Source organism: Carassius auratus, chromosome 20, assembly GCF_003368295.1.
Source record: "Carassius auratus strain Wakin chromosome 20, ASM336829v1, whole genome shotgun sequence".
In the NCBI taxonomy this organism is placed as follows: Eukaryota; Metazoa; Chordata; class Actinopteri; order Cypriniformes; family Cyprinidae; genus Carassius; species Carassius auratus.
Window position 1 is genome coordinate 15,167,998 of NC_039262.1, and position 20,143 is coordinate 15,188,140.

Below are 20,143 nucleotides of genomic sequence, written 5' to 3' on the forward strand. Positions count from 1 at the left end.
ACTGCTTTTATTTAAAAAGAAGAAAAAAAAAATACTGACCCCAAATTACTGACCAGAAGGTTATATTGTTATTACAAAATATTTATATTTTAAAAACATAGCTTTTTTTTTTTTCATCAAAGTATCCTAAAAAAGTATTCCATGTTCTGAAAAAATATTAAATAGCAGAACTTTTTCCAACTTTGATAATGAATCATCATATTAGAATGATTTCTAAAGGATCATGTGATAATGATCCTAAAAATTCAGCTTTGCATCACAGAAATAAATGATAATTTAAAAAGTATAATAAATTTAAAAACAATTATTTTAAATTGTAATGATATTTCACAAGATCACATTTTTTTTCTGTATTTTTGATTAAATAAATGCAGGCTTGATGAGAAGAAACTTCTTTCAAAAACATTAAAAATAGTAATCTTTCCAAACACTAACAAATGATGATGCCATAAACAAAAAATGGTTTACCTCGGCCCTCTTCAGCATCTCCCACTTGTTGAGAATCTTCATGGCGTAAACACGCTCGGTGTGTTTCATCTTCACCACAGCAACCTAGACCGATGAGATGAGGATTTAGCCAATGCATACAAACAATTAAAATCTCAGCATGATTTAGAGGCTGTGGTTTTGAATTTGAGCATTTTTATTTCCCTCATTTATTCATTGCTTGCACTTGCGGCCCACTTAGACCGAAACCCCACTGGGGAAAGAAACTCTCTGAATGAGATGCTTTAGATCTATGATGCCTCTGAAAATCAGAAAAAGGAAAAGCTGAGACATAAGGCTGCTGACTTTATGCATAAAAAAAGAAGAGATGGCATTCAAGAACCAGTTAATGTAGGCCATCCGACTGCAGCACATCAAAAAATGTCAAGGGTGACTAGGATCTTCCCTGCAGGGGGAGTGACTCAATATTAGGACAAGGACAGGTTGGAAAGGAGTGTCTTGTTGGAAGTTCTTCATGTGGGGTGGGGACAGCAAACACCCTGCCTGAAGTAAGACACACCAGTCAAGGAGAATGCAGTAAAAATGCAGTGAGAGTCTGTGAAATTAGGGAATGACATTAGTAAACAACTAACTTGTTACCAAAGATCCGAAACCTAAGCTTTAAATACAGACAGGAGCAATTCATGTTTAAGGACAAGGTCTAGGCTCGTTTAGGAACAGTTTAATCAAAAATGAATTATGATATTGTGTATCTGAGATTTTACAGGCTGAAGATAGGTTGATATGACTATGGAGCATTTCGCCCAACACTATTAGATCTCTTTTGCACACAACACTTATTTCCACACACTGAATATTAGTGACTAAATTACTGTTGTGTCCAATAAAAAAAATTCTAAGACCGTCAATCCAGATGTCTCAAAATGTTTTTGTCTCTTCTGTTCACCAAGACTCAATGTACTAGAAAAAAAAACAGTAAAAACGTGAATTTTGTGAAAGATGAGAATTTTAAATAACTGTTTTCCATTCTTAAAAGGCTGAAATTTCAGCCGTCACTACTCCAGTCTTCACTGTCCCATGATCTTTCAGAAATCATTCGAACATGCTGATTTGCTACTTAATTCTTAAAGTTAATCACAGTTAATATTTCCTGCTTAATATTTTTGTAGAAACTTGTATACATTAGTTTTTAGGAGTCTTAAAGTTCAAAAGAACAGCATTTATTTGAAATAGAATCATCCACAACATGATAAAATCTCTTTGCTGACAATTTCAATCAATTTATTGCATCCTTGTTGTGGAACAGTAGTGTACATGTGGGCCATTTTTATAATAACAACCCCCCCCTCCCCATAAGAGGCCTTACAGCCACTATAAAAAATAAAAACAAATAAATAGCTGCATGAACATTCCTCAAAACATTTTCTTTTAAACAAGTCAAGTTATACGAGTTTGGAACAGAGAATATTTTTTTTTTAAGAAAACAAGCCTTTAAACCAGGCTTCATAAATCTACAATATAAACATCTCTGTGAGATTTCATTGTTTCCCCTATGACTTTCAAACATAAACCTCTGTGCGTGACCAATGTTATTCAGCTATCTTCTGTCCACTGGCTATCTGTGACCGTCCAGTCGGTTAATGTTAAGTGGAATCATGAATTTCCCTGTACTTTGCTGCCCGGGACACATCACATGATGTGTGTTTACCCTCAGCGGAGGAACAGTGTTCCCCCTCACGTGGACCCACACCCGCATACCTGCCCACAGCACAATGTGCTGCATCAGCAAAGAACACGCTGCTAACTTTGCATACTCTAAGGGCAAATTATGAGCCTTGCTGCTGTTTTCTGCTTTTCGACCCCCTTTGATGTCCTTTTGATTGTGTTTTTGCCTGAATCAAAGTATCTGAAAGGTTCACTTTGACGACAAACTCAAACAGAGGCTTAATCACACACATACTTCTTATCTGTAAGGCTCCAAACCGCAGCAGATAACTGACCTCATTACAAAAACAAACCGAACCCTGAGTGCTCAGAAAACCCCCAATTCCTCTTCCCTCGGTCTCCTGTCCTCTTTTCCCCTCTCCTTTTTTTAGACACACATTTTCACAAAGGCAGTCGGCTTGACCTGATTGAAAATGCAGGGGAGGTACATGGAGAATGAGAGGAGTGGGTGACCAAAGTGGACACTGCAATGCAATTGTCACCAAGGCACTCGAGTCCAAAGGAGAGATCATGTACGCAAGCGCTAAGGTCCTAGGGGATCAAAAGGTCAGAGTTCACAGAGAGATTCTGACGGACAGATCTATACAGTGAAACAGGTGCTGAGCAACCGTGAAACCCTGAGGACAAGGAAGGGGTTGCATCACTCTGAACATGCAATGTAAAATTTAAAACTGGCTTTGGGCCTTAATTGTGCAACACAGAGTGTGATACTGGGCTCAATAACACAAATTCAGGATACTGGTCCAGTCGACTGAATAGTTCAGATTTTTACTGGTCACATTTTCACTTAACTGAATGATTAAAATAATAAATAAATAAATAAATAAATAAATAATAACAATTAAAATAATATATAATTATAAAATCAAAACAAAAACCTTTACCAGAAAATTACTGCATATGGGGAAGATGATCATTAAATTGGTTTCAAATTTTCTATTCTATCAGATAATTCTGCTAGATAACTTTACTCACCATCAGTAAAATTCAATCAATGAATAAAAGAAAGAAAGAATAAATGTTAGATGTTTAAAAAAATGAATACAACATCTTTAAAATAAGTGTAAACGATGACACAATAAGGCAAGTGAGAGTCCTATGAATCATACCAAGACCCTCTTAAACCAGTCCTGAGCCATCAGACCATCCCAACCAAACAATGCTGGCAGCCATCGACTTATAGTATGAAAGAAAAAAGAAAGAAAAAAAACTATGGAAGTCAATGACAAAAGTTCAGTTACCAACATGCTTCAAAGTATCATCTTGTGTTTTCAACAATACTCATGCACATTTTTTATAATATTAGGGTGAGTAAATGACAGAATTAAAATTTTTTTGGTGAACTGTCAGCCCTTTGAAAGCCAGAAAACACTGATATAAACAATCTCATAGCTTTCAACTAGAGATGCACGATATTGGATTTTTGCCGATATTTGATTAGGGCTGAACGATATATCTTACGATATGATACGCAATATCGGGTTCGTTATCAATGGCGATTCATCTACGATAGTGTACGCGATATTGCGTAGCTTGTCAGTGATCTACGGCTCTGTCTATTAAATGCCTCTCCATTTAAAAGCAGGTGATGGCAATTTAGCGGTAATCACGGAACTGGATTTACTGACTAGGTGCGCATGATCATGTCGTTAGATATATCGCCTATCCCCCTATATTTGATATGGCATTATTTTTCAACTCATTTTCGTCAATACTGATATATTTCCTTTAAATCGGAAACAACACCAATTCTCTCCTGTGGAGAAATATTTTACAATTTTCGTTCATTTTTAACAAGAACTTAATTGTTAGAATTAAACAATAATGAAGGTTTTTTTTGACTGTACATGGAAGCTTTGAAAATAACAATAAATTAACTATATATTAAATCACTATTTTTTTCCCCCAGAAAAGTGTTATCCCTAACATTTTATTTTAAGACTTAACATTTGTAGAAGGTCTAAAGCAAAAGAGTTGTACAAATTCTGAAAATCTTTTAGAGCTTATGTTAGAATATATTACACATGAATACATTAGTATATATAAAATTATTTAGTTGACAAGTGTCATGTTTGTAATTTTTTTCCATGTAAGCTGTAGATTCTGACCTGTTTATTTATTTATTTATTTTATTTATTAAATTATTTTAGGACATCAATAACTGACTATGTAAAGCCATTATCGGCTGATTCCGATATCAGTCCGATAATATTGTGCAACCCTACTTTCAATCCAATAAAAGTTCAGAATCAGTATCCATAGACTCTTTGAGATAAATACATTTCTCTTTGTGTAATATATACCAGATTTGATACTGGCCAAGCCAATGCCAAATAATAACACTATTCAATATGTTTTAGGAACATCAGAAGCCCTGCAACAATAAAACACTAGACTTCTGCCAGATAAATACCAGCGTGTGGAGCTGAATCTTAATTAACAATCCTAATTTTGTTAGTATACCTTTAGAGAACAGAAGCCACTGTCTTCTCTAAATCAACACTGAGGACAGGGTTTGTCATGTACTTTGACCTAATCATTCTTTACATGAGTGATTCAATCAATACAACAGATAAAGAGATCAGCACTCATACTCACGTAGAACTCTCACTCTGTAGCAGTTATTACAGGTGGTTATGTCTGGACTGTAGTGACTCAATGTGAAATTATATATAAAAAAGTCTGCTTCAATCTAGTTCTCCTTGATTCTCCTTGTTCCATGTTTTTCTTTCGTTTTCTATTTAACAGAATAATTATTTAGAGTCTCAGGTGAGGCACAAAGGAGTGCCATTTAAGAATGCGTCAAACACTAGACTCTTTCAAGGGACAGTCAAAATAAAAATGCAGTCATCTAATACACTCAAACATGTCATTACAAACCCAGATATTTACTTTTCCAAGATGACCAGTCAAGCTAAAAGTAGTAACAAAAGTAGCTATATGACTTAAGAGCTTTATTTACAGTCTCTTAAAAATCAAACATTATCAAATCTCCTACACTCAAGAACACATTAGATTCTTAAATGTAGCACTTAATTCAGTTTTCCTTGGTTTCAATTATTTAGAAAACATTTAAAAAATGCCGCTTATGCTACAAGTCATCTGCTGGAATGGCACTCTCTCTACAACAATAGTAACGCTCTACATTGCGATAAAATCATTTGAATATGCGACTAAATCTTCACTGTCTAATATTAGCCAATGGCTAATAAATTCTCAGATTTCACCTGCCAGTGTGTGAGTTGGAGGCTAAGTATAAGTTTAGCACACATATTTTTTCAAACACTCTGACTGAGCACTCAAACGATCTGTGCTATTTTTTTATTCATTTTAGGCCGTGTCCCAAATGGAACACTTCTTATGCACTTGTGGTCTTATGGACTTACAATGGCTGCCACGTGTGTGTGTCCGTTGAGTCCACGAGACTAGAGGTCGACCGGTATATCGGGCCGATATTTGTAATTTTTTAATATATCGGCATTGGCCGATATCAGTGTTTAGTAGCGCCGATTTAAAGTCAGGCACGTCGGCGGGCAGCCCCGCGTTATTGGCGCGGTGGAAAGTGCTGCTGCTGCCACTGCATGTGAAGCACCCCAAGCCAAAACTTTTGGAAGATTCAACAACAGACCTGGGAGATAAAGGTAGTCAGAGAATTTCACTCTGTAAATGGGGTGGAGAAGTTGGCAGCTCTCACAAACACTGCAGCATAAATGAGGGCTCCGTTACTCCGCCCCGCTCACAGACAGCACCGTGCTCTGAGAGACAGCTGTCCTGGAGCTGCCCAGAATGGTGAATGACATTTGTTCGGAAGCATGGTTTGATGCAGACAATAACCAGTTTTCCATCCAACTCATTTGTATTTAGGGATGTCAATATTTGATAATTTCCATGATCATCGTTTAAATTAACGATCAATTAATAACCTTAATGCTGCAAAATGCGTCTGCAGTGGTATTATTCTTGTGCAAAAGCCACTTGGAAAAAAAGCGTTCTCACCCGAATTAAAGGGGTTTAGTATGAATAAAATGCTAGTAGCAGGACTGTAAAATGAATAAATGTGATTATGATCATTTGATAAAATGAAGAGAGCGCGCCATACGTTAGAGATCATTTTACTTTGCTGAATGTTTCCTGTCAAGGAGACCGCTGAATGCGCCTCTTTAAATGGTGTCGTGGTGCTCATTGTTGTATTTTAAAACACAACTGCAATGTTTTCAAATGACACTATAGTAGTGGTGCAACGGATCATCATTGATCCGTGATCCGTTCGGATCAATATCTTCAGTTCGGCACACACGTGATCCGCGGATTGATTTATGATAAGAAAAAAAAAAGTTGCGCATGTTCAGTCCACACTCAGTGATAATGCCGAGCGGAGGAGCTTGAACGCCCCGCGCATTTTGGCTTCCCTGTCAGATAAAATGATGAAGGAAAGAGGTTAGAGTGAAAAGATTGTGCCAGATCTTTGGAGGTTATTGCTCACGTCTTGTTCTGCACACGTCTTGTTTCCATATTCGCAATGTATCTGAATGTTAAACTATAATATTTTTTATTTTATGTAAATAGACGGAAAAAATCATCCTCTTCACATGAGCAAAAACGTCCTTGGCATAACAGCAGAGAGGACCGGTATACGGTGTATTTAAACTGACCAGTGTAACTTTTTAAAATGTTTGGTTGACTGTACTTTATTTTAATAATGAACAGACTGCGATACAAGTTTGAAATTAGAATGCACTTTAGATGTTCTGTGTCAAATGTTGCTAGTGTGTTTGCAGCACTACTGTTATTTATTTTTTATATATTTATTTTTATATATTTTTCAGTTTAATTGATTTTTATTTCTAAAATTGTATTTATTTAAATGTATATTTAAATTGACATTAATGTTCCAACAAACTTGAAAAATTCTACTGGATAAATGTAAACGCTCTAAAACTTTTATGTAAATGATTGACATACATATATACACATACACACATACACATATATACGCTAAACCCGTTTTATATATTTAATACTTGGTCAGTTTATTGATTTGTTTGGTTAACTTTGGATAATTTTTTTTATTTTAATACAGTGCAGTGCACTAAATTAAGATGAATGAAGAGATGGTTCAAGTCAGTGCTCAATAAATGATGATAGGTTTAGAAAAAATGTGTTGTTCCCACGTTGCATCCACTTATTATTAGGGTGACATTTATGCATGCAAATCAAGGGGAAAACTCCAAGATATCGGCCCTAAAAATCGGCAGCGCATATCGGCCATCGGCTGACCCTGACCTCTAAACATCGGCAATAGAAAACCCATATCAGTCGATCTCTACATGAGACCATACATGCAGAATTGACGCGCTACATGTAAATTATATTCTTTGTTGTATTTTCCTCTTAAAATAATGGAGTTCCTTCGGATTTTTTTTTTTTTCAGCTTTAAAGAACTGCCGGGTTTTCCGGTAGTGGTGCACAAACGGCAATCTCACTGGCTGGAAATCAGTTCGAGCAAACACACACAACCTGATTAATATACAGTACAGACCAAAAGTTTAGACACACCTTCTCATCCAAAGAGTTTTCTTTATTTTCATGACTATGAAAATTGTAGAGTCACACTGAAGGCATCAAGGGCTATTTAACCAAGAAAGAGAGTGATGGGGTGCTGCGCCAGATGACCTGGCCTCCACAGTCACCGGACCTGAACCCAATTGAGATGGTTTAGGTGTGAGCTGGACCGCAGACAGAAGGCAAAAGGGCCAACAAGTGCCTTCAAGGGAACTCCTTCAAGACAGTTGGAAGACCTTTTCAGGTGACTACCTCTTGAAGCTCATCAAGAGAATGCCAAGAGTGTGCAAAGCAGTAATCAAAGCAAAAGGTGGCTACTTTGAAGAACCTAGAATATTACATATTTTCAGTTGTTTCACACTTTTTTGTTATGTACATAATTCCATATATAATTCCACATGTGTTAATTCATAGTTTTGATGCCTTCAGTGTGAAACTACAATTTTCATAGTCATGAAAATAAAGAAAACTCTCTGAATGATAAGTTGTGTCCAAACTTTTGGTCTGTACTGCAAGTAATTAATATTAAAATTATTAGAGTAATATAATATTAATAGATTAATTTGTAGAGTTCATATTATTATCATCATCATCATCTTATCAGTATTATTGCTAGTGCCCCCCCCCCCTTTTTTTACAGAAACACTAAATGACCAACAAAGCACCATTACCAGTCCTAAATTCAGTTAAAATGTCTATGCATTCATACATGGTTACAAAGTTTTTATTATAATTAATAAAGATCTATTATTAAATAATACTTGATTATCCAGATATCATATTTTAATGCTTGACTGACTGATGTTAAGAGTGTACTTTCAGGTATTTAAAAAGTGGTGTCATTTTAAAAACATACAGTATTTGATGAGTAGACAGGATGTGAAGAGATTTCGTGGTACGAGAACTCTCGAGATCCGGTGTGTCTCACGATATCGCACCGGTCTCACGAAAATGTGCCGATATCCTTTCTAAACAATTAGCAGTTTACATTAGAGCGGAACTCATGTCCTTACAGGAAATCCCTTATATGGACAAAGGCATTGCTATAACAGCTGTAACGGAGTAAACAGAACATATAAACGTTTTGAATGATAAAACAAAGACAAACCCTTGACTGAGACAATATAGTTTGACTGTTTTTCAAGTCATCTTTGGTATTTTCATAATTATCGAGTATATTTATAATCTGTTGCTAATTGATGTATTCTTTTTAAAGTAGCCTATGGAACATATTTTCTGCCTCATTCTGTGACAACTCACATCAGATCACAAAAGGAAGCATATGACTGGTGTTAGAGTAAAAAGGTTATAATTTTCTCTTATGTTGGACAACAGGTTTAGAAATGTGAAAACAAGCTTGTTTAGCAAGTGTAAATACTGCATTCAAGCAGTCCACAGATGCTCTCATTTCCCAAGTTGGAATGTGAAAACAACATGGACACTCTTTACTACAAAGATTTGTTGGATTTGTATTATCAGAGTTTTCCGACTTGAGTTCACATGCAATTTCTCAGTTGGGAAATTATTTTTCACGTGCGGTGCCAGAGATGATGCTTCTTGGGCTCAGGGTATCGGCCGATACAGAGTACTGATCTGATACCTGGGTGTGTATCTGTTCAGCTGTATATACTACAAGCCCTGTATAAATTGCTAGAATTATTTTATGGTGTGCTTCAGACTGATCCCTTAATAAAACATGAACAAATACATGGTGAACTACTGTATTCATTACAGTATTTTTATTATCTGACATGAATTTGACAGTATTTATTTTCTTAAGCGAAAAAGAACTTCAGATGCAGCCAAAAATTTAACACCGCAAACTAAAAAAGGTATTTTAGTTTTACAATATAACTGTGTAAAAAATTTGCAACAAATAAGTCTAGGAATATATATAAAAAAAGATATATTAATCAGATAATCTCTTGACAATAAAACAAGTAAAAAAACAAGCAACCGTCTAGGCATAATTATTATTATTAATACATAGAGACATAGCTAAATCTACTGTAGGCTACAACAGTAGCTTAATATATTGTCAATTTACCCATGTTAAACCAAACATTTATTTTAATGGGCTGCCATGAAGATCTTTGATTGTCTGGGTTTATGATATGACGTGTCCTCATATGGTGACACACGGCAGAGTTTACAAAACAGCGAGCTCCCGCGCATCTGCGCCCGTCACCCACAGAAATGTAGAATTTGCAGGAGTAATATTTAAATAGTATTTTGCAGTTTAATATTCACAGACACTAGTATATATTCGGCTACTGTCTGGAGCCCTGCGCTTTGACTAACATGGGAGCTACTGAACGCAGCTGCGGGTACCGAATATACTCAGGAGTCGGTAACTACCGGTACTACAGAGACATACTGCTAACCACTGATCTATAATATAGAAGCGGCTTCATTGTCTGTTGGCAGTTTAGAATGCGACGAGCGATACAGTCATATATAGATCAGTGCTGCTAAAGCGTCTTCATTTCTTCTTCTCTGATCTAAACAGGGGTTGCTTGTGGCAACACAGCACAACTTCCTGTGTTTGCAATGCATTCTGAGCAGTGAAGAAGAACCGTGCAGCGGTTAGGCAAAGCTAGCGGTCATAACTAGGTCTTGTTTAAGAAAATGGTATCGGATCGGTATATGGGTTCACGTACTCACCGATGCCAGAATTTGTTGTGGTATCAGAGATATTTCCTATAGCAGTATCGGAATCGGAACAACTCTAATATCCATATTGAAAATTTTATAAACCATAATCTCTAGTTTCCACTAATTGTTGTGTACCGCAACCCAGTACAGTTAGTGGAAACTAGAGATTATGGTTTATAAAATTTTCTATATGGATATTGTTCTTACACAAATGCATCGATCTGCTTCAAAAGGTCTTTATTAACCTGCCGGAGCTGTGCAGAGCACTTTTTATGATTGATGGATGGATGCACTTTTTTGGGCTTCAATAATCTCAGCCCCCATTATAAAGCTTGGAAGAGCCATGGCATTTTTTTTATATTAGTTTGCTTGTATTCATCTGAAAGAAGAAAGTCATATACACCTAGCATGGCTTAAGGATGTGTAAATCATGGGGTAATTTTTTTTTTGGGTGAACTATACCTTTAAAAATTTTCAGCTATTCATCAACAGCTATTTTATGGCTTCAGTAAACTTGGAATATAGTGTAAGAGTTGTACGGACCAGTTTGTACTTTTATGGTCAGAAAATAATGCTTGTATACACAAGAGCAGCCTGGACACTGTGCTGAGCATCTGATTTGCCATTTCCCAGAAGTTAGAAAGTCAAGCTTGCAGTGACATTATATTTTTTTCTAGATTTTTTTTTTGAGTTAACTATTCCTTTAAGTAGTCCCAAATTTCAGCCTTTAAGCTGGGATCATGCCATCAATCATAAACAGGAAATGCAAGAGATTTATCTGGAAGAACATCCTGTAACGTTAGAACCACAGGAAACGGCTGGGAGAGGGAACAAAACAGCAGCACCATGTGTCCGAGTGCTCTGAAACCGACACAAGCAGCAGCACACTAACAATAGCCTGGCTTGATGATAACAGAAAGACTGCAAAACCCCCCAAAGAACTGACTCATCATAAGAACCACGTGACGCTCACAAAAAAAAAGCCAAGGGACTGAGAAGGAAGGGTTATTGAGGTCTCATGGCTGAGGAAGGGACAATGAACAACACAAATTGCATGCGGAGTGAAACACTATTTTTACGAAAGTCACTCCTTGGAGAAGGTTCTGGTTTCCTGAGCCTTTCCTGGAAGCTGCACCGTCCTGCCCTGCTTCCTGTGCCACAAGTGACATTCCTGACAGGAATCTATGGTAAGGAGGAGAACTTGGTTGTACAGAGCATTTAGACGAACACTTCATCTGTTCCCATGCACATCCTCTTCACTGTTTTTGTCATCAACTAAGAGACTGTAAGCATTAAGTGGTATCCAAGCAAAACCTAATGATAAACAAGCAGTTTAACCACAGACCTCAAAAGTGATGCATCCTATATTCTTTTGTTTAAGCCGAGTTAACTTCCTTTGATTTGAAGAAAAAGCAGAAGTTTTACTTTGGATGCATTTTCCCAGGGAAATGAGTCAAAGACACAACATACATTTACGAAAGAGGTATAACGAAACATCAGAAATATGTGACACAGCAAAATTTTCTCTCATAATTGAGAAATATCTGATAATCTGTCTATTTTCCACACAATAGTTTATCTTACTGTGAATTTCAGAAATTTGAGTTTCATGCTAAATCTATAATTGATCTTTATAAAATGAATAATTGGTCATTTTAAAGCCGAAATTGTCCTTTTTTTGTTAAGTCAGACTTACAGACCTATATAATGTGAGTTTGGCTTCATTTAGCAAGTACACTCATTAATCCGACTATATCTAGCTAAGCATTGTGTGATTAATGTAGTATACATTTCATTCTTCAAATATCTGACCACACATGGTGTTATACATAATCGGACAGTCAGATGGAGATTGTAGAGTGCAACAGAATAACCGTCCACTTCTTTAGCAGTCTTGATTCCACGAGTCCTTTCCCCTTTAATTTCCAATAGGGATGTTTCTAAGTCATTTACGAGTTACAAACCATGAACCAAACCAACCAGCTATGAGGTAAATCACAACTAATAACTTGGTTTTGAGGCAAAAAAGTATTTGAAAAGACAAAAGGTAAAAGACTGTATTTAAAAGGACAATTCAAAAAAATTAAATAATGCAATTTAATTAGCCTAATTACTCATCCTCATGTCATTACAAAGCTGTAAGATATTTATCTTCGGAACACAAATTCAGAAATTTTTGATGAAATCCAAGAGTTTTCTGAACCTGCATAGGCAGCAACAAAAACGACCATGTTTAAGGCCCAGAAAGGTAGTAAGGAAATCTTTAAAATAGACCATGTGACATCAGTGGTTTAATCTTCATGGAGCTACGAGAATACTTTTTGCGCACAAAGAAAACAAAAATAATTACTTTATTCAACAATTTATTCTCTTCTGCATCAGTCTTAGATGCACGTAAGGGGTGCACAATATATCTCCATTGTTAACTGACAAGCTGCGCAAATCCAAGCTTATAATGAACGTGGATTTGCGCAGATTGTCAGTTAACAACGGCTCTTTGTAGTAACAGCTGCTCTATGTGAAATCACACACCTGATAGAAATTTACTGGCTTTACTGACGAGATGCGCATTAATCATCGGCTGATATATATTGTGCACACCTAATGCACGTTTAAGAAAGTATCATAACGCATGGGTGTGATGCTGCTGATGCAGAAACTGGCATTCTGACATAGAAACCGGATGTAAATGCGCATGCTATACAGTATTCGTAAACATCATAAGCAGCACCACGCACGTGTCGAAAAAAAGGCCCACGGTAGTAGAGGCGTGGTTGTCTGCTTTGAGAGTTGGCGTGCTAACGCGCCTGAGGGTTCAGTGGCAGGTCACAGCCTCACAGGAGTCGCACTCTCTGGCACAGCATCACTGCTGAAAGTTGACGCGTCTTCATGGAAGATGCCAGCAAGTGCAGAGCCCAACTCGACCGCAGCAGAGAAAATGAGGTAAAATTGTGTGAGGTAAAATACCATTCGACCAATAGCAACATGAGGTCACATCCCAAAAATGTGCACCCAAATGAGCATGGCATAATGTGTGGAACTCCAGCTAAACAGTCACGTCTTTACACTTAACGTTACTTTGCATCGCCTGCCGCAAGCTCTTTGTCTGCAACACGACAAGAGGCCATAACATTCATTTGTAAGGACATGAGACCAATCAGTATCGCGGAGTTCTGTCAAGCAATGGATCCGAGGTTTGATTATTTATCATTTCATGTCAAGGAATATTTCATGTTTACCACAGCACAGCTCGCTCTGAGCATTCAATGTCAGTTCTATATGCTGTAAAACTTCAATTAATATTAATAATATTTGTTTCGATCACTGAATGAAGCCTACTATATTTGGGACAACAGTCACAACCTTAAATTGCTTGCACAAAAATTAGTTTGTTCATTTAAACCGTTATGCGCAGAGAACGTGAGGGTGAGAGAGCGTAAGGTCTGCAGTCTTGGACAGTTGATTTCCTTGTTTTTGTGTAGTTAATACGTTGTCATATATGTTTAAACTTAAATAGACCATCTATACAAGTAGTTATGTCTCTTTGTATTATTTTGGCCTGTTATTGACGTAATGCATTGTAACGCATTGACAACATGTGCAACCAGATGTTCGAATAGTTTGAATATTCGTGTATTTTTTAGAGGGAATATTCGAACGTCATTTTTGAGCAATTTTGACAGCCCTAGTCCTTACTACCTTTTCTGGGCCTTGAACGTGGTAAATGCATTGCTGTCTATGCAGAGTCAGAAAGCTCTCGTATTTCATCATATTAAAAATATCTTCAATATATTCAAAATATCTTCATTTGTGTTTTGAAGATGAAGAAAGGTCTTACAGGTTTGGAATGACATGAGGATGAATAATTGATTACAGAATTGTAATTTAGGGGTAAACTATCCCTTTAATGTATTTAACGGCAGCAAGAACTACAATTCCTTGAAGTATTGTGAATGACTACTGATTTGAAAACAACAGAGAAAACAAAACAAATGATTTAAAGATATCCATTATATATTGTGACTACGACTGAAACGATTAGTCTGCATCATCGACAATAAAAAATTGACGACAAATATTTTTGTTGTGGAGTAGTCGTTTGATCTCATATGACCTAAAGGCGCTGTAATGCAAGACTGTAAATCAGCCCTCCCAGATGTAATTCAAGAGTAGACAGCGCTTCAGTTCAGAGTAAATGCAGCCTAACCTGAAGCTGCTGAGCGGCGTTTGGATGAATTTGTTAATATATGCTGCGTGAGTTCCTCTCAATAACAAAATAAACAACAGAAACTGACCATGGTGTGAAAGCAGCACTCAAGAACACATTTGATTACAGCAATGTGGATGTAACTTAGGCACTCTAGTAAAGTCCAGTCACATCTCGTTTATTTATATAACAGTACTTCATGCAATAGATAGCCTTAAATCAAGCAACTTTACAGTACTGAACATGAGAAACCAGATTCAATGTCATTAGAATCACAACTTGATTTTCTGTTATAAAGCAGAAATCTCCAGTGTGGAGCTAGCTAATCCTTAAATCTTCATTTTTTGTGGGTTTTTTTTCATTAAAGTTTTAGTTTGGTTTGATCTAGCTCAGGACTTTTGTTTTGATTACCATAACCCTTTGAGGTATTTTAAGAGAGATTATGTTACGAGATTATGCTAATTAAATAGTTCCTCCACAAAGAAAACGTCCTTTCACTTACCTTTATTGTTTTTTTAAAATATGACTTACAAAAAGAGATGCTAGGCAGAATGAAGCGCATTTAGTTACTTTTTCATATAGCTGATTAAATGGTGAATAAGAGAGTCATCAATTTCTCGGTCATCTCATTTTATGTGCCAAATATATTTGTATAAATTAACAGTAAAAACTTAATACGACTTTCAAAAGCTCAATTAATTAACCTTAATTTATTTGTTAGAATGTGTGTAAATATTTTAATTGCAAAAGCTGAATAATCAATAAATGTCTAATAACTAATCAGTTAAATAATCGATGATTAGTCGATTAATCGTTCTAATAATCATTAGATTAATCAAATATCAAAATAAACGTTTGTTGCAGCCCTAATAAGCCCCTTTCACACTGCCATTCCAGCAAATACAGGGGTAAAGTGTTCCTGTAATTGTTCCCTGGTCACTCGATTTGGCACTTTCACACTGCCAGTGATGACCCGGTATATGTGCGTGCTTTCACACACAACCCTTGAAGATCCCGTAACGACACGTGACATCAGCGCGTGACATGTAATGCACGAGTTGACAATGCTTGGCACGTTATACTTTAACTGAAGCAAGCAAACGATCTCTGAGTCAGCGCGGAAAGTGAGGAACTAACTGATCTCTGCTTCATTACAGTTTGCACATATGTTTTCGTCGCGAATGTTGATCTTCCTTAAAAACAGCCGGTAAAAGAGTCGCGCGATAACGCACGTCATCACTTCGATACGGAATTAGATCTGGCTTTTGTTCACACAGCGCACGTTCCGGATCGATTACCGCAATGTTACTATGTCCCCGACCCGGGTTCGATTCGGTAATCAATTCCGGGACGTGGTTGCTTTCACGCAGAAGGCGACCAGGCAATGTTACGGGAATATTGCGGGTCTGACGTGCAGTGTGAAAGGGGCTATAGTGACTCAGTTATGTCATCTGCAGTGCTTCACAGAAGTGGATGGCACTAAAGAGCTGATTTGCATGTCTCTGATTGGTGGTGATTTGGGAGAATCATGAGGAACAGACTGTCACCAGGAAATCCAGTGTTAAACAAATATATACCATCAATTCAAACCAAGTAGTTCACAGTAGATTTTTTTTAACCGTTTATAAGTTCTCTTTAAAAATTAATATACCTACGGAGACAATTCATAGAATTTTTACTTCCAGAGCCCGACTGTTGCACTCTGTACTTCAATTATAACCATACATGTAAACATACTTAATGATGCAAAAAAATACAAGTGGAATAGTATTAAAATGTTGGTTTTGAGTGTACTGAAGCTTAAAAACACTACATAAGGGACTAAATAACATGTTTTTTCATAACACGGGACAGGTTTTTCCACTGAGAGCAATCTAATTCCATTGTGGTGAAAAGGAGGAAGAGGAAAAAGCAAAAAAGGAAAATGTAGCAGTGATAGAAGACAGAGTGGTAGGGGAAAAGAAAAGTGCAGTGTGTGAAAAGGGAATAGTCCAAGTGTTTTACTGCAGGAACGAGTAGCACATTCCCCTGTAAAACAAACGAGCAGTCTAAAATGCCTAGATTTGTGCCGGCCCAAGAATAGCAGTCCAACGCCAGGCCGAGATCCCCAGGGAGTTGTCAGGGGGAGAGAAGGGAAACTCGGATGAGATGAAGGGGTTTGGTTTGTGGCTGCTGATAAGATGCTTGAGGGGGACATGAATACTATGCTGATAGTTTGGGGTTTTCATTGGACACACAAAATGGGTCATGAAAACAAAGCTTTGAAATAACGAAATACACACAATATGGCAAAGGCTGCCATGATTCAGAGGGGATTTCCCTGCAATTTTACACATGCCATAATAGCAGCGAGGGTTCGCAGAGTACCTTACCTCTCCGAAGGCTCCCCTGCCGATCACTTTGAGCATCTCGAAGTCGTCTCTGTGAAGACGCATCTCCTTCACAGTGGTTGTGAATGGCTTCACTGTGAAGAGAGATGGAGAGAATTAGTTATGATTAATGGTTGGAAATAAATAAATAAAAAACTTTGAAATGGCCAATAGAGAAAGATCCTGAAATTGATCCTTGAAATTGATGCACCAATATTAAAACTTTGGCAGATACAAATAAGCCGATAATGATAATATATAATTACGATTTAGAGTTATGGCCAAATAGTGCTGTCAAATGATTAAATCACATCCAAGATAAAATTTTAGGCTATATAATATAAATGTGTAATGTTTATATTTGTTACACACACACACACACACACACACACAGTCTGGTCAGCTATCCTTGTGGGGACTCTCCATAGGCGTAATAGTTTTTTTACTGTACAGACCATAATTTCTATCGCCCTACACCAACCCTACCCCTAAACCTAACCCTCACAGGAAACTTTCTGCATTTTTAGATTTTCAAGAAACTTCATTCTGTGTTATTAGCTTGTTTACCCGTGGGGACCTCAATTTAGGTCCCCACCGTGACACAAGTCCCCATGAGTCTGTGTGTATTCAGGTTTAAGTCCCCACCAGAATAGAAAAACAAGTACATATATACACACACAAAACACACACACAAGTACATATACACACATACATACATATTTATGTTTAATGTCTGTATTCATGTATGAAAAACTGAAATGATGTATTTTGATCTAAATGTCACCACAATCTGTATACAGGCGGAGCTCCAACAAAGTGAATCGGAGTGAATCCATCAAATGCAGCCGTCAGGAGATTAAAGAAACAATGTAACCTAAACAGTGTGCGTTAAATTTCATGTTGTCAGACTGTCAACCCTTCTGCTTTACGAGGCACCGCTGGGGGCCTGGCAAGCACCCAAGACACAGCTAAGTCAGCCCGAACGCCTCGCCATATGAGGACATACGCTGAGTCTCATGTAGTTACAAAAGACATTTATCACTCATAAGAGTTTTAAACTCTAAACACACGGCAGGCCTGCGCCTCAGCCGTTCAGACAGAGCCACATGCTTGGAGCTGCATGGAAAGAACATCATCTGCTGCAGGGCTTGAATTTCGGTGCGGGAATGCGGGGATTGCGCATAATTTAAACCATTCCCGCAAGGTTAGCTTTTATAGTGCGAGAAATTCCCGCACAAATATATTTGCTTCATCTCAGAGCAAATTATTAAAAAATAAATTCACAGATGCGAGAAACAATATGTCAAATTGTCTAGTCAAATTGTCTTTTATTTTCGAATTTAATTCCTCAATCAGCGCTGGACCGGCATTTTCTGTCTCAGCGCTGAGCTCATAGACAGTAAACGGCGGAGCCCTGGCTGCTGTAGACAGATCATGTTTCACGCTGTCAATACAGCGGTCTGCGTTGCGCTGATCTTATTCACACTATCAAGTGTAGGAGCAGCATTCTAACATTTTGAGTCAAAATGAGCTGTTTGTGAAGAAATTATCCGCTTCCAAATTGTCGTTGTAATAACGAAACTGAAACATTAAAAAACATTTTGCTCTTTATGGTGTGCGAGTGATAGAGCGCAGCAGCAACGAACCAACTGATCAGCTTACAGCGTCAGAACATTGAATGCTCGGCCGAACAGCTGATCATAGCTGTACAGGGCGCCTTTATTATTTTTCATCTCCATAAATATATCTATAAATATATCTAGTAATAAAGTTAACGCAAGGGCTAGAAATCAATTAATATTTTGCTGATCCTTCTTGTCATCATGGAGAGCGCAGTTGGTTGCATGGCAACGACAGACGCCACGAGAGTGCAAGCGCTTGTGGAAATGAGACTGCGGCGCGCGCGCCCGAGCTTTCCACTTGTTTGAGCATGTGACTGTGCGTTTCCCCTTGTTTTCTATTCATTATGCGCAGCATATTTCCCGCGCGCACAAACACGGCCACAGACAATGAATTGTTTGGTTAGCGTAGCGTAGTTTAAATATGGACCGTTGGCTGAAGCGAAAGACAAGTTCGGATGATGCAGATCACGATCCAAAGAAAAAAGTGCTTACACATATAGTGCTTCTTTCTAAGCATTTTCAAAGGGAAGACTTGGACTTTTCCACCGTCCAACCAATGACCCAGGGTACCAAAGAAGCACTGAGACAATTAATAGCTCATCCTGGTCCAGCAGAACAAGAATTCTTCAGCTGTCTTGAGGGAAACAAATTTAAAGGAGACAAACTTTTTGAATTCCATACTCAAAAGCCAGCCTTTGATAACTTGAAGAGCAGGTATGTTGGATCCTTGATTGATGAAATCGACAGAATATTCCCTGCTGACACAATCAGTCTTCTTTCATGGTTCACCATTTTGGAGCCAAAAAAAGGCCACCGCTGCCAAACAGTCTTCAGAGAATTTCAGTCTCTATGGTGTTGAGAAATTAAACAATCTGCTGAAACACTTCTCGTCCAATGTGAAAATGCAAGAAGCTCATCAGGAGTTCACAAACCTGAAGCAAGTCATGGTCTCCTGTGATTCATATTCTTCATTGTCCTTTCAGCAGTTTGCAGAGACTGTGTTAAGTGAACATAGTCAGGTTTTCACTGAAATGGAGAAACTCATTCAGACAGCCATGGTCATACCAGTAACGAGTGTGTCGTGTGAATGTGGATTCAGCACACAAAACAGGATCAAAACTAAATTCAGAAATTCACTAAATAATACAAGTCTCACAAATCTAATGATCATTTCAGAGCTTGGACCTTCCCTTGAGCAGTTTGACTTCAACAGAGCCATCATCAAATGGAAAGAAATGAAGATGAGGAGACAGATGAGAAACTTAGAATAAGTCACATGAAAAAAAGAAATGGAAAAAAATGACTGAAATAGAACTGAAATGTATGAAAGACATAAATACTTATAGTTTAAACTGAGTTCTTAATATCAATTTACGATATCAATATCAAAAGTAAAAAAAAAAAGCAAAGAATTGAACTGAACTGAAACACATGAACTGAAATAGACATTAATATATAGCATAGGCCTAGTTTAAACAGAGGTCTTAATGTCAATTTGAAGAGAATGATGTATTTTGTATAGTTTTTTTTTGTTTTTTTGTTAACTGATTTGAGAA

General features: G+C 37.3%; 1 protein-coding gene across 4 annotated transcripts in view; it reads right to left on the bottom strand.

The window, feature by feature from the left end:
* LOC113037741 (serine/threonine-protein kinase MRCK beta-like) overlaps positions 1-20,143 on the bottom strand; it is a 70,030-nt gene that overhangs the window by 32,555 nt on the left and 17,332 nt on the right. For all 4 annotated transcript variants that reach the window (XM_026195084.1, XM_026195085.1, XM_026195086.1 and 1 more), the window contains exons 2-3: positions 16,969-17,060; positions 469-552 (exon numbers count right to left, since the gene is read on the bottom strand). In XM_026195084.1, coding sequence (XP_026050869.1) covers positions 469-552; positions 16,969-17,060 — 176 coding nt within the window. The remainder of the gene's footprint in view (positions 1-468; positions 553-16,968; positions 17,061-20,143) is intronic.